The sequence below is a fragment of the Phacochoerus africanus genome, chromosome 8 (genome assembly GCF_016906955.1).
Source record: "Phacochoerus africanus isolate WHEZ1 chromosome 8, ROS_Pafr_v1, whole genome shotgun sequence".
Lineage (NCBI taxonomy): Eukaryota > Metazoa > Chordata > Mammalia > Artiodactyla > Suidae > Phacochoerus > Phacochoerus africanus.
In genome coordinates, this window is record NC_062551.1 from 78,032,115 (window position 1) to 78,045,717 (window position 13,603).

Sequence of the window (13,603 nt, forward strand, 5' to 3'; positions counted from 1 at the left end):
TACTGCTTTTGGAATATATCATCTATTTATGTGTATATTTATGGTCTGTCTCCCTCCATCAAAGGCCAGGATTTTATCTTTTCCACTGTTGGTCTCCAGCCCTCTGATGCCAAGTGACAAAGGAGTGACTTAGCCAGTCCAAGGGTTAAGGGACCCTGTGGCATTCCTGGCATTGGAGCTTGTGCCTGCCACAACAGGCCCAGAGAAGTGCTTGAAGTTTTTCTCGTAGGTGGGCAGGTTCTCTTTGAAGCAGTAGGCATACTGCTTGTCACACTCACAGGCCCTCTGCACCACAGAGGCAGCTGGCACCAGGACTAAGGGCACATTCACCTGCAGAGAGACAGAGGGTCACAGGGGCGCTTCCAGCCATCCCCAGGGTTTGGATCTAAGGTTGGGGAGAATGGGGAGTGTGCTGCAAGGGGTCAAGGGTTGAAAACAGAAAGGAGGAGCTCCTGCTGTGGCTCAGCGGGTTAAGGACCTGATGTAGTCTCTGCGAGGATGCAGGTTCGATCCCTGGCCTTGCTCAGTGGGTTAAGGATGCGATATTGCCACAAACTGTGGCTTAGGTTGCAGATGCAGCTCAGGTCCAGTGTGGTGGTGGCTCTGGCATAGGCCTCAGCTGCAGCTCCAATTTGACCTCTGGCCTGGGAACTTCCATATGCCTCAGGTACGGCCCTAAAGAGAGAGAGAGAGAGAGAGAGAGAGAGAGAGAAACAGAAGGTAAAGGAAACAGAAAGGAAAGGAGTCCTTTTCCTTTGTCCCCAAAGCCTTCCCTACCACACCTGGACATGCCAGGGAGGAGATGCCTGCAAGGAAACGAGAGAAGGGGCTGCACAGAGGGGCCCCGGGTCAGTGCCCTTGGACAGTAGACAGGCCAAGGACATGGGACCCATTTTCTCAGATCTCATCTCCCATTTCCAACAGCTCACCTGGCATCTCACTTGAGCATCTCAGGCGCCTTCCCAAAGGAGGCTCTTGATCTAAGTGCTCCCTCCAGCAGCCAAGCCAGTCCTTCACCCACACTCTTTGGCTCCTCCCAGAAAACTAGCAGCCAATCTTGATTCCTCCCCTCCTTTGCCGTTCACATCCTGTCCACCCAAAGCTCCACTGGTGTCTCTATGTTTAAAATCATTCATGGTCTGACCTCTTCTCTCCATCTTCCTGGCCATGACCCCAATCCCTGTCATCACCAGCTTTTCCTCCCTAATGAAAGGAAATAGACATGGCCCTTTTTAAAGGTAAATTGACCAGGTTCACAATCCTGCTGAAAGCCCTGCTGTGGTTTCCCACTATGTGGGGAAGACACCCCAAATCCTTGCCATGGGCTCCAAAGCAGGGCATGCCTCTCCATCCTCTCAGTCCTCCACTCTCTTACCTTCACTTTGCTCCAGGAATGCTGGACTCGTTATGTCACATGTCTTGCTCAGTCTTTTTTTCTTCTTTTCTTTTTACGGCTACATCTGCAGCATATGGGTTTCCAGCCCAGGGGTCTAATCAGAGGTGCAGCTGCCGGCCTACACCACCACCATAGCAACACCACATCTGTGAACTGCACCACAGCTTGCAACAATACCAGATCCTTAACCCACTAAGAAAGGCCATGGATCGAACCTGAATCCTCATGGGACTTCTCTTGCTCAGTCTTGTCCCAGGGCTTTTGCTTTTGCTATTTTCTTTGTCTAAAACTCTTCTTTCCATGATCTTCAAGTGGCTGAATCCATCTCACCCTTGGGTCTTGGCCAAATTTAAATCTTTAGAGAGGCTCTCTCTGACCACCTGAGCTAAAGCTGTCTTCAGCCACTCTCTCTCTCTCACATCCCTGTTTGTTTGACTCATTGAACTTTTCACAACTTTTCTCATGTTTGTTTACTTGCTTGTTTCTGTCTCTCATCGACAAAGCATGAGCTCTGTAAGGCTGGAAATTTGTCTGTCTTGTCCCTCCCAGTATTCCAGCATGCAGAATAGATGCTGGCACATAGTATGTGCTCAACAAACCATCATTGAATAAATGCACTGAAGGCTCCATGGGCCTTCGGGACTGAGTGTCTGCACTGTGGCTAAGTGACCACTAGATGGGGATCTTTTTATTTAGCAGTCAGAGCTATAGTACCTGTGTGTGTGGTGGGGCGGGGGGGGATGTCTTTTGAGGGTTGGGGGTGAACAAGCAAGGGAGCCAGACTCCCTAGTGTGTTGACCTTGGGCAAGTTAGCTTCAGCATCTCTTATAAAATGGTGATCAAAAACAATAGTTTCGACTAACACAACATTGTAAATCAACCTTAACTTCATTTAAAAAAAAATCAATAGTGTCAAAAATAAATGATGTCTACTTCACAGGATTGTTGTAAGGATTTCGTTGTTTCAGATGGAGTGGTCAGGATGTGTCTGGCACATAAATGCTTATTGTTATGACCATGCACCCTTAGCTTCACATGATAGAAAAAGAAGGGCCCTTTTAAGTTGGACCCGTGCTGCCTACAGTCTGTTTGTTTGCCTCTCTCCCTCTCTGAAGTCCGCAACGCCTGCAGGAAGCTGTCCTCCCACATCTCACTGGAGCCTGGATTTCTCAAGACGCGTTGACACCCACCCTACGCCTCAGCTGTACCTCTCCAATCACCCTCAGGAAATGTGCCAGGGATGGTGCCTGCACCTCCCACTGTTCCTGGCGCCTGGGTCACCTTTGCCCTTGCACCCTCCCCCTCCTCTGTCAGTGAAAATTCTTCAAGGCCTATCAGCTGTGGTTATCAAAAGATTAGCTCTGAAATCCGTGAGATCGTTTCTGTTTTATAAATAAGTTCTTATGGGCACCATAGGTGAAACTGTCTGGGGGGAGGGAAGAATTGGGAGCATGGGAATAACATATACTCAACTACTGTATAAAACAGATGATTGGAGTTCCCACCGTGGCTCAGTGGTAACGAACCCGACTAGTATCCATGAGGACGCAGGTTCAATCCCTGGCCTCGCTCGGTGGGTTAAGGATCTGGCATTGCTGTGAGCTGCAGTGTAGTTTGCAGATGTGGCTTGGATCTGGTGTTGCTGTGACTGTGGCGTAGGCCGGCAGCTGCAGCTCCCATTCGGACCCCTAGCCTGGGAACTTCCATATGTTGTGCGTATGGTCATAAAAAGCAAAAATAAATAAAATAAATTAAATTAAATAGATGATTAATGAGAACCTACTGGAAGATCTACACAATACTTTGTAATAATCTATATGGGAAAAAAGAATGGATATATTTACATACTGATTCACCTTGCTGTACAACTGAAACTAATACAACATTGTAAGTCAACTATAATCCAATAAAATTACGTTTAAAAAAGACCCATCTTAAATAAATAAATAATAAACATAAAACATCCAAAAAGAGAAGAAAAAAAAGACCCATGAGGGAGTTCCCATCGGGCTCAGTGGCAATGAACCTGACTAGTTTCCCGAGGTCATGGGTTCGATCCCTGGCCCCCTTCATTGGGTTATGTATCCAGCGTTGCCGTGATCTGTAGTGTAGGTCCCAGACTCGGCTTGGATCCCGCGTTGCTGTGGCTGTCATGTAGGCCAGCAGCTGAGGCTCTGATTCGCCCCCTAGCCTGGGAACCTCCATATGCCTCGGTTGTGGCCCTAAAAAGCAAAATAAAATAAAGTCGCCCTAAAATAAAGTAAAATAAGACCATCAGGCCCTAGCTCCCCCAGGGACGCTCTGAGAGCCCCTGTCCCACCTGTTCCAGGTCTCTCACCTATGCTGTGCCCAGCAGGCCCCTTGCTTTCCTCCCGGGGCAGCCATGGTCTGCAGGGGCCAGTGCTCTTGGGGGCGGTGGGGGGTGGGGGGGTAGTGCCCACAGCTACCTAGGGGCAGGGTCTGGGCCCACACAACCTCACTTTCCTCCCAAAGGGCCTGGCGCCTTGGGCTGCCTCTCTGGAGACCAGAAGTGGGACCTTCTCACCCTCTCCTCTTTCTGGTCCTCCTCTCTCTCTGTTTATCTCTCTGTTCCTCTCTCCTCCTCCTCCATCAGTTCCTTCTTCCATCTCACGTCATCAAACCTCCTTCTTCCTTTCACTCCTCCCTTTCTCGCTTTGTCTTCTCCTCCCTTCCAAAGTGTGGAGAATAATTCTCTCCCGATGTTTATTTTACATCTAAGTACCTGCCCAGGCCCCAGGGCTTCGGGAGATCTGGAGCAGTGGTCGGTGGTAGTGGACGTCCCGCAGCCATGGTAGAATCAGCCGGGGGTGGAAGAAGAGGCAGCCCTGGCCGGAGAAACCCCATGATTGGAAGTCCTCGTGTAAAAATCAGCCGCAAACCAGATCCTGCACCCTCTAGTTTGGTGATGAGGAAACTGAGACCCGGAGAGTGGAATTGACAGCTTCAGGCTATTCTTTCTCATTCCATGAAATAGCCTTCCCCTAAGGGAACAAACCAGGTCTCCGTCCCTGCCTGGGCCAACCCAGACCACCCTCCAGGCCTCCAGCCGCCTGCACCCCCTCCCCCGCTTCTGTCCTGGTCTCTAAACCCTCTTCTTGGGGGCTCTCATTTAATCTCAGGGTTCTAAATACCATCTGAGCACCAAGGGCTCTCCCAGTTCCCACCCCAGCCCAGACGGCTCCCTTAAGCTCTAGAGGTCCGTCTGCTTGTGTTCACCTGACTCCTCCTTGGTTGTCAGATATGTATCCCAAGCCCAACATGGCTCAGGCTGGGCTCTTGCTGTGTCTTCAGAGTCTGCTCTGCCCACTCTGCACAGGCGCCTAGAGGCACCCTTATCCATGGCTGCTCAGACCATAAATGCCAGCCTCAGCCTCCCTTTCCTTCAAAGCCCACATCTCACTCATCGGCAGGTCCCATCAACTTATCTCCTAGACCCAGCCAGCTGTCTGACACTTCCCCCCACCCCCACCAATCCACGCAATGGTAGCTTCTCCCTAGCGTGACCAGAACACCCCACTCATGGCTCCCCCTCTTTCTTCCCTGGCTCCCCAACTTCTCTGTTCAGGGGCCAGAGCGATCGATCTATCACTTCCTGCTTTAACCTGCAATTGAAGGGGGGCCCTTACCCCACCACCAGGCCCCATCAAACTCATTTCTGGTACGATGCCCAGTCTCTGCTGTCCTCCCTCCTGCCTCTACCCCGCTGGCTAATGGCCGTTTCCTTAGAGAGGCCTTCCCTGGCCACATAAAGTAGCCATCCTCCCTTCTCACTGCCACCCCACCCTTTAGGTCCTTGCCTTATTTTAGATGTGTAGAGCACTTGTCACTACCTGAGTGCCCTTCTTTCTGAATATTTTATTAGCTGCCTCCTTCCCTTCTCACAAGTTCCTTTCAGGAAGGAAGTTTGTTCTTTTTTTTTTTTTTTTTTCTGCTTTTTAGGGCCACACCCGCAGCATATGGAAGTTCCCAGGCTAGGAGTCTAATCGGAGCTATAGCTGCCAGCCACAGCCATAGCCACAACCATGCCAGATCCAAGCTGCATCCGTGACCTACACCACAGCTCATGGCAACATCGGATCCTTAACCTACGGAGCAAGGCCAGAGATCGAACCGGCAACCTCATGGTTCCTAGTCGGATTCGTTTTCGCTGCACCACAATGGGAACTCCGGAAGTTTGTCTTTTCTTTGCAGATCTTCAGCCCCAAACACGCCGTCAAGGCACCGTCGCTCTTTGTCTTACTGACTGGACTTAAGGAGGCCTGCGGAGCAGTGAAAGGGGCCCCATCCCAGGAAACAGGGAATCAGGTTGTTGGTCCAGATCTGCTGTAGCATCTCAGGCAAGTATTCCTTTCTGAGAGCCTCTTTCCTCGGCTTTCAAATGAGGGTAGAAATACTTGCACTGACTATTTCATGAGTCTCTTTCATTCATTCACTCATCACACAAATGAGCATTGAGCTCCTAACGCCTTTCTGTCCTTTGGCTAAGAAGCAGGGGTACAGGTCCGAAAAATTGGACCCCACATGGCCTAGCTCTGGCATTCTTCTCTCTGGGTCTATGAGAATGGGCATCCCCCCACCCGCCCGCCCACCCAGTGCTCCCCGCTCTCCTGGAACTCGCATTCTAGTTGAGGGAAGAGTCGATGCCCAAGATAACAGCAAAGTAAACGAGGTGTTGTCAGGTAGAGACAGATGCTGGGAGGGGAAAAGGGTGACGTGTCAGCGAGCAGAGGTGTTGTTGTCAGGAATAAACTCAGTGGCAAAGGAGAGAGATCTTTGCAAGCTACAAATTCCAGGGGTTACTTTGTTCACCCTCCCCCTCTGGCAGAGGCAGAAGTCACAGGCTCAGTGATGGAGGTGAGAGCGGTGCGTGTGGCTGGAACCCAGGCTCTGCTGCCCTCCTGCCAGGCTCCTCCCTGCACGCATTTGTGAGTGGAGGGGTCAACACCCCTAGTGGATCTTAAAGTCCCTTGCAGATGCCAAGTACTTATGGAAGAGGGGTAACCACCTCCCTGGTTGCCCGAGGGCAGCCTTCACCACTCGGCAAATTGGCCCCAGGGCTTGGGTTCCAGGCCTTCCTGTGCACTGATCTCGCAGTGACATTTAGAGGCGGGGACAAACCAACTTGTTTTTCTGCTTTTCCTTCTCTGCTCACACCAACTGCAACCCAGAGCAGCTGCTGGTTGCTAGGCAACCTGGGACCAGGCTTGGGTGCAGGATTCCAGAACTGGAAGGCTGGGGAGGTAGTTAACCCTTGCAAGGCAGCTCTTTGAACTGCAGTAAAACTAGGGCAGGGGAGCTTTGATCCTCTAAAAGGTTCATGACATTAGCTCAAGGGGAAGCGAATGCAGAGGAGATGCTTCCAAGCAATCTCAACTTCTAGAAGGAAGGGCGTTAACAAAGCACCCGCTATGGGTCAGACCTCTGAGTTGGGTTACTTGAGTCAATCCCCAGGATGATCTTATGAAGTGCTGGTACGTGTCTCCATTTTACAGATGAGGAGACTACGGCCCAGGGTGGTTGTGCAATTATCCAGCTAAAAAACAAAAGGGAAGCTGGGATCCATGCCCAGCTATGCCTGACTCGAAAGCATGAGCTCTCTCTGGGCCTCTTCGCAAGGAGCATAGAACAGAAAGATCTGGGGCATGACAGAGGGGCAAGCCCCTTCTGCTTTTCTTTGCCCCCGGGGCCAGGGCTGAACATTCTGACATGGAAGCTATAGATAATTGCACTGTGTGGACCCTCAGTCAAGCACATCCCCATGGCCCTCCTGGCAGCCCCATGCCACGGGAGAGGGTGGTATGAGGCGGGAGCTCCGGCTGGGGTCAGATGACCTGGGTCTGAAACCCAGCTCTTCTTTCCCTGGCTGTGTGATCTTGGCCTTTTCAGTTAACCCCTCTGAGCCTCAGGGTCCTCCTCGATAATGGGAAGAAGAGTGCCCACTGCAAAGGTGCCAAGTGTAAAGCAGCTGTCAGATGCTAAGGAACTCAGTTGTTACTGCACCTATTTGATGAATGAAGAAACTGAGGCCCAGACAACTCCAGCCAGCAGTGTGTTCCAGAGCACTGGGAAGTCTTGAGACACATGGGCTTTCATCTTGCCTGTTACTTGGATCAAACCCTTCCCCTCCCTGGGCCTCAGTCTCCCCATTGCTATAGTGAGGGGATGGCTTGGATGATCTCCAAGGGCTCCTCCAGCTCTGGGGAACGCCAGGACAGCAGGGCCTGGGGCTGCTTTGTGCTGTGTCCCTGGTCCTGGCACAACGCTGGCCCTGGATGGGTACCCAGTGGGTGCTCAGTTGGTACTAGGCAAGCAGATGGATGTGTATAGGCTCATGGGGGTCTCAGCACATATCAGCAGCAGATGCAGGATTAGACATCGGGTCATCCAGCTTCCAGCCCTGTTCCTGGAGACAGGGGCTTGGCAGAGTGGGGGTGGGGATGACAGAGGGTCAGCCTGGCACTCACTGGCTGGGTCAGCTGAGGAGGGGGACACTGGTGGCCTGGTGGGGATGGGGAAGCCAACTCCCTAAGCAAGGTGCTGGACTTGGTGGCCTTGGTCAAGCTTCAGGAGCCACTGCTGCTTGGCTTGGCAAGGGGACAGCCTCTGCCCAAAGCACGGCCCAGGTCACAGACTTTCCAGTCCAGCTCCCAGTCCCTACCCACACCTCCACCACCCAGCATGATGTGCCAAGCAGAGGATGCTTCCTGCGCCAGCTCCTAGGGTTCCAGCCTCTGCCCCCAGGTCGCTCTCCTCCATCTCCTGGGGTCCCGCCTAGGCTGTGGCTCTGGTCCCCATGTGGGAGGTGGAAGAGGGCTGATAAGGAAGGTTCTCCAGGGACAAAGTGCCCGGGCCAGATGCCCCAGGAATAAGGCCTGCCCACGGGAGCAGTGAAAGGAGGATGGGTCTGGGCCTGGGGCCACAGAGCGGGAAGGTCCTTTGCACCTATTGAAATTCCACTTCTCTCCCTTGGCACCGTTTGCCCCTTTCCTCGGTCCCTGGACTTTGTGGGGGCATCAAAGGAGAAAGCTCTTTCAGTATATTTTCTCTAAAAGTCATGCCATTTCAATCATTTTAAGGCTACTCTTGACATGACAGATACTGAGATCAAGAAGAAAAGAGGTGAGAAGAAACCAAGCAAAAGCGAAACAGGGAGCCCGGGCTGTGAAGAGTCAGGGGGCTCTTTTCTGCATGCCCCCCGCCCAGCAACCAGCAGCCAGGCTCGCCCCCTGCCCCCCACCAGGTCAGGCCAACCAGGATGGGAGGAGGCGGTCGGAAGGCATCATGTGCCCAAGCAAACAACACTCTGGGGACAACCTCCTCCTGTGCCTCTCTCCTGCTCCTCCTCTAGACCTTGACCCCTTCCTAGCTCCTGGATGTGGCTTTGGGGGCCTCACAGAGAGACACCTTGCATTGGGCCTGAGGGTGGTCACGCCCAGGGAGCTCCAGCACATGGGCAAAGGGGGGTTCCCTCCCCGTGGGCAATGTGGAGGGGGGGTGAGGAGCAGACCCTGCTAAAGCCTCTCCCCCACAACCCCGTCTGCAGGGGTCTGAGCCATTGGCCCACCCCATTTCAGCGCTCACCCTGGAACCACGGAACCTGCTTCATCCTAACTCTGGGAATATCTGGAGCCCGAGCCCTGGGTTGGGGCGCTGGGAGATGAGTGGGAGGGAGGAGGTCCCCTGACCTGGGAGGACACAGGTGGTCTCCAGGACACACTGAGCACTGTGAGTAAAACACGAAGGGAGCATAGTGGGTCGTGTAACTCCACAGGGCCAAGCAGAAGGTAAGTCACACGCTCCAAGCAGCATTCAAACCCCCAGCCCTGCTGAATTAATTAATGTCCTTCCGGAGAAGGCAGTGGTCCAGCACCTGTAAACGAACTTGCTCTTTAGACCAAACTCGCCCTGCGCACCCCTGACCCCAGCAGCCCCAGAACGTGCTCTGGGATATCGGGAGCTCTCCATCTGCTGGATACTAGTCCTTGTCACCCCCTGTCCTTTGCCCCTCTCCTTGAATGGCCTCGATGACACATGGGTTCCCTTCCCCTGTCCCCTCCTGTTTACTTCGGTGTCCCCCACAGCACCTCTCCCAGTGCTTGGCATGCAGTTACCCTGCCCAAATATTTGATCAACTGAAAGACAGCCGAGCTGCTTTGTTAGCACATGGCAGACATCAGGAAGAATGTTCTCAACAGCAACAGCTGCCAAGCGAAGCTGCAAAACTCAATGTTATCTCGAGTCAACAACTATTGATTGAGTATGTGCAATATCCTGGCCGGGTACTGTGCTCTGTGCCCCGCACCCCGCACTCCAGAGGCTGCTGGAGGCACCACAGTGAGCAGAGAAGACCAGGTAGGGACAGAGGTGGGACCCCCAAGAAAATCTGATTCTGGGAATAGCCACTCTGCATCCCAAAGCACTTGGGAAAAATCTCATTTCCCCAAAGTTCTCTGGGCCCACAAAGCTGATCTCAAAGAAAATTCCAGGTTCAGGAGTTCCCCCTGTGGTACAGTGGGTTAAGAATTTGACTGCAGCAGGGGCGTGAGTTCGATTCCCAGCCAGGTGCAGGTGTTTCTGCAGCTGCAGCTTGGATACAATCCCTAGGGAACTTCCATATGCTGTGGATGCAGCCATAAATTAATACAGAAGGAAGGAGGGAAGGCAGACCCAGGTTCAAAGACATTCTTTACAGAGAAGGCAACTCATAGACCACGGTCCAGCTGACTACATGGAACTGGTAGCCGTTCAACACGGGCTGGCAGCCGAGCTGTTTCAGCCTCTCATAGCAGCAGTCATGGGTCAGGCAGCACCTGGGGGCCAGATGGAGGGAGGCAAGGGGCTTTCCTGAGCGTGGTCCCGGGGAAGCAGCTGGAATGGACCACCTGGCCTCCTCCCCAGGGTGAGGAGGTGCAGAAGGCAGGCAGGGAAATGCCTGATAAGATGAAGAATCGTAAAAAGCCCCTTCTGTACCCACTGCTGTCTCCCGAGCGCCTCGCAGTAACCCTGTGATGTGCAATCGTTGTCCCCATTTTATTCCTTGTCCCCATTTTACAGAGGAGGAGATGACATGCCGAGGTGAATTTCCCCAAATCAAAGGGCTGGTAAATGACAGTCAGGACACGTCTGGGTCCCGGGGACTCAGTCATTCATGTAAGGGCTTTCGACTGAGCCCTGACTCTGTGCCCTACTCTGGGAGAGGCTCTGAGGGGACAAGTGTCAGCGCATCACATGTGACCCTTCTGTCCTTGCTCTCTCGATGCTCAGAGGTGGCCAGGAGGCTGGGGGGAGGGGAGGACACATGGCAGGAGAGCAAACAGCTGGGGGACCGCCTTGGCCCACTTTCTCAACCAAGTTGGAGTGTCAGAAACACACAGACCGGGGACCGGAATCTAAGATATGAAGAGAAGCGGCCTCTGGCTAATGCCCTGGGCTGGATGCCCAGTCTTCCTCGCTCACCAACCCCATCCCCATCTGCATGTGGGCTCTTGGCCACTTGTCATCTCTGGCACATAGTGTTGAAATTCTCATCAGCCTTAGGACTTGGGAGGAGAGGCACAGAGCGTCAAAAGGCCTGGACTTTGAAAAAGCAAGTCCTAGGAGTTCCCGTCGTGGAGCAGTGGTTAACGAATCCAGCTAGGAACCATGAGGTTGTGGGTTCGATCCCTGGCCTTAGTTGGTTAAGGATCCCGCGTTGCTGTGAGCTGTGGTGTAGGTTGCAGATGCGGCTCGGATCCTGCGTTGCTGCGGCTCTGGCGTAGGCTGGCGGCTACAGCTCCAATTAGACCCCTAGCCTGGGAACCTCCACATGCCATGGATGTGGCCCTAGAAAAGGCAAAAAGATAATAAATAAATAAATAAATAAATAAATAAATAAATAAATAAATAAAACAAGCAAGTCCTGGTTCAAATGCTGACCCTGTCACGCAGGGGCTGTGTGGCTTTGGGCTCTGTCTGTTTGTTTAGTGGGTCCTCCCCCTCATTGCCGTATGGGGATGATGGCATGGCCTTGGCCTTGGAGGATGAAACAGACCCTGCGTGACAACAACCAATCCCAGGGCTCAGCACATGACAGGCATCTCATCATCGTCAGGTCCCTTCCAGGGCCCCGGGGTCCTTCCAGCTGGAATATTCTGTGGTCTCATAAGCCCAACCCAGAGGAGTCAAGCTCTGGGGGTGATACTCAGGCCCCGCAGTGGGGGCGTGTTTATCCAGACTACGGCGAGAGTGGCCAAGAACATCTTGCTTCTTGTTTCTTCAAATAAAACAGACACACAAAGCATCCTGTTTCCTACGTCCCCGTTCCCTCCCCGATTATACCAATCTCCACTTTTTCTGGGCACTCACACTCCCCCACCCCCATCCTTAGACGGACGCCCTGGCAGCCGAGTTTGTGCCATGTGTCCTCATGCAGATGGACAATGCTTCCAAACCGGGCCACTCAGATTCTCTCTCCTGGAATATGGAATCAGAACTGGGTGACAGAGGGTCAGTAGTGCCACACCTGTAATCCTAAGACCTTGGGGGGCTGAGAGAAGAAGGCTGTGTTTGCCATGAGGGATGAGAACCAAAAACCTTTCTAGAGCTCTGAGCAGGGCTGACCACATGCTCTGCAAAGCCTGGTGCCACACGAAAACGCAGGGCTCCCTGTTCAAAAATTACGAAGCATTTCCAGATGGTGCCTGCAGAGCAGTCAACCACAGGCGGGCCTGAGGAACGTGGCCCTAGGCAGCCCCAGTTGCTCCAGGCCTCCTCTCTCTCCCATCCGTTTCTTTCTGGTGCTCAGGCTCACCAGAATTGGTTTCGGGTCTTTGCAATGCAAGTCCTAACACCCCCTCTCTCTCCAAGCCTGGATTTCAACACAAGTCAAAGGTCAGGAGGCCGGGAGCCGTGGCAGTCACCTGTCAGTGTCATCCACAGGGGTCCCTTTGCCCCCAAGCCCACAGTAGCAGCCATATCCGTAATATGAGCAGAGGGCACTCCACCCTGTGATGTGTTTGACCATCCTTTGAAACTGCCAGAAGCTGCTCTGGGTGGGGGCCAGCACTGCCAAGGAGAAAATAAGGGGAAGAAGAGAAGGCACGATGAGAACGATGCTGCTTCTGGTCTCCGCACCAGAGCGCTGAGCATTCGGAACGAGGAGACCCCTGAATGCGGTGCCTGGGCATAGCCCCTTTAATGTGGGAGAAGACCGGGTCAGAGCTGCCACTTCACACGGCTAGCTTCTCGCCGGCCCAGGATGAGAACCCAGCTTCCAGGATATTCAGGACAATACTGTCAACTCCAGTCTTCCCCTCAAGGTAAAAAACCACCATCCCAGGAAGGTCTGATGTGAAACAGGAATGAGAAGCGTTCAAAGCCAGAAATGCCAGTCCTTGCAAATGTATTGGGCATTTACAATCTCACAGGAGAAAAAAATTACTTCTGAGATAGAAAAGGTTGCCCTCTATCCACTCTTTTATTTTAATGGCAAGTAATGCTTAGGTAAGTAAGAGAAACACACACACAAATGTTTGCTGCAGCATTATTTGTGATATCAAAAAATTGGAAACTACCCACATGCCCACTGACAGGGAGATAATAACTAAATGATGTCTTGAAAACATACTACTTTTAATAGCAATATCACTAGGCAATGACATTGAGGAAGTAGGTGGAGGAAAAAAAAACAGGCAACATTTACTTTAAATACTTTTATGCTGTCTGATATATATATTTTTACAATGCACATGTATGACTTTTCTACTGGAATTTTTTTTGTGTTCTTGCCCACAGCATGTGGATGTTCCCAGGCCAGGGACTGAACCGCACCACAGCAGAGACCCAAGCCACTGCAGTGACAACACTGGATCCTTAACCTACTGCACCACAAGGGAACTCCATCTATTGGAATGATTGACATATAGGTGTGTAAAGATCTGGAAGAATGTATATCAAATTCTTAAAGAGTGGTTACATCACGGTGTAGGAAAAAGATTAGGGTTTGGGAAGGATAAGATGGGGCTTTATCTCATGACTCTGCACTTACTTGTTTTACTTTTTAATTATAAGCATATATTAATTTTACAATAAAATATGAATTTGCAGAAGAATACCAAAGATAGGGGATTGGGAAAAATTTCCCAGGAGCCTTCCCATCTTGTACTGTGATTTTGGATGCCTCGTGGTCACAAAGCACCATAGAGGAGG

At 52.1% G+C, this 13,603-nt stretch overlaps 1 protein-coding gene across 1 annotated transcript in view; it reads right to left on the bottom strand.

Annotated features, from left to right (window-relative positions):
- The window catches only part of PLA2G2C (phospholipase A2 group IIC), a 24,344-nt gene continuing 10,741 nt past the window's right edge, over positions 1-13,603 (bottom strand). The window contains 6 exon segments of the mRNA XM_047791444.1: positions 1-285; positions 287-330; positions 4,140-4,242; positions 6,007-6,109; positions 10,108-10,227; positions 12,316-12,616. Of these exon segments, the coding sequence (XP_047647400.1) occupies positions 130-285; positions 287-330; positions 4,140-4,242; positions 6,007-6,109; positions 10,108-10,227; positions 12,316-12,616 (827 nt within the window). The 3' untranslated portion in view covers positions 1-129.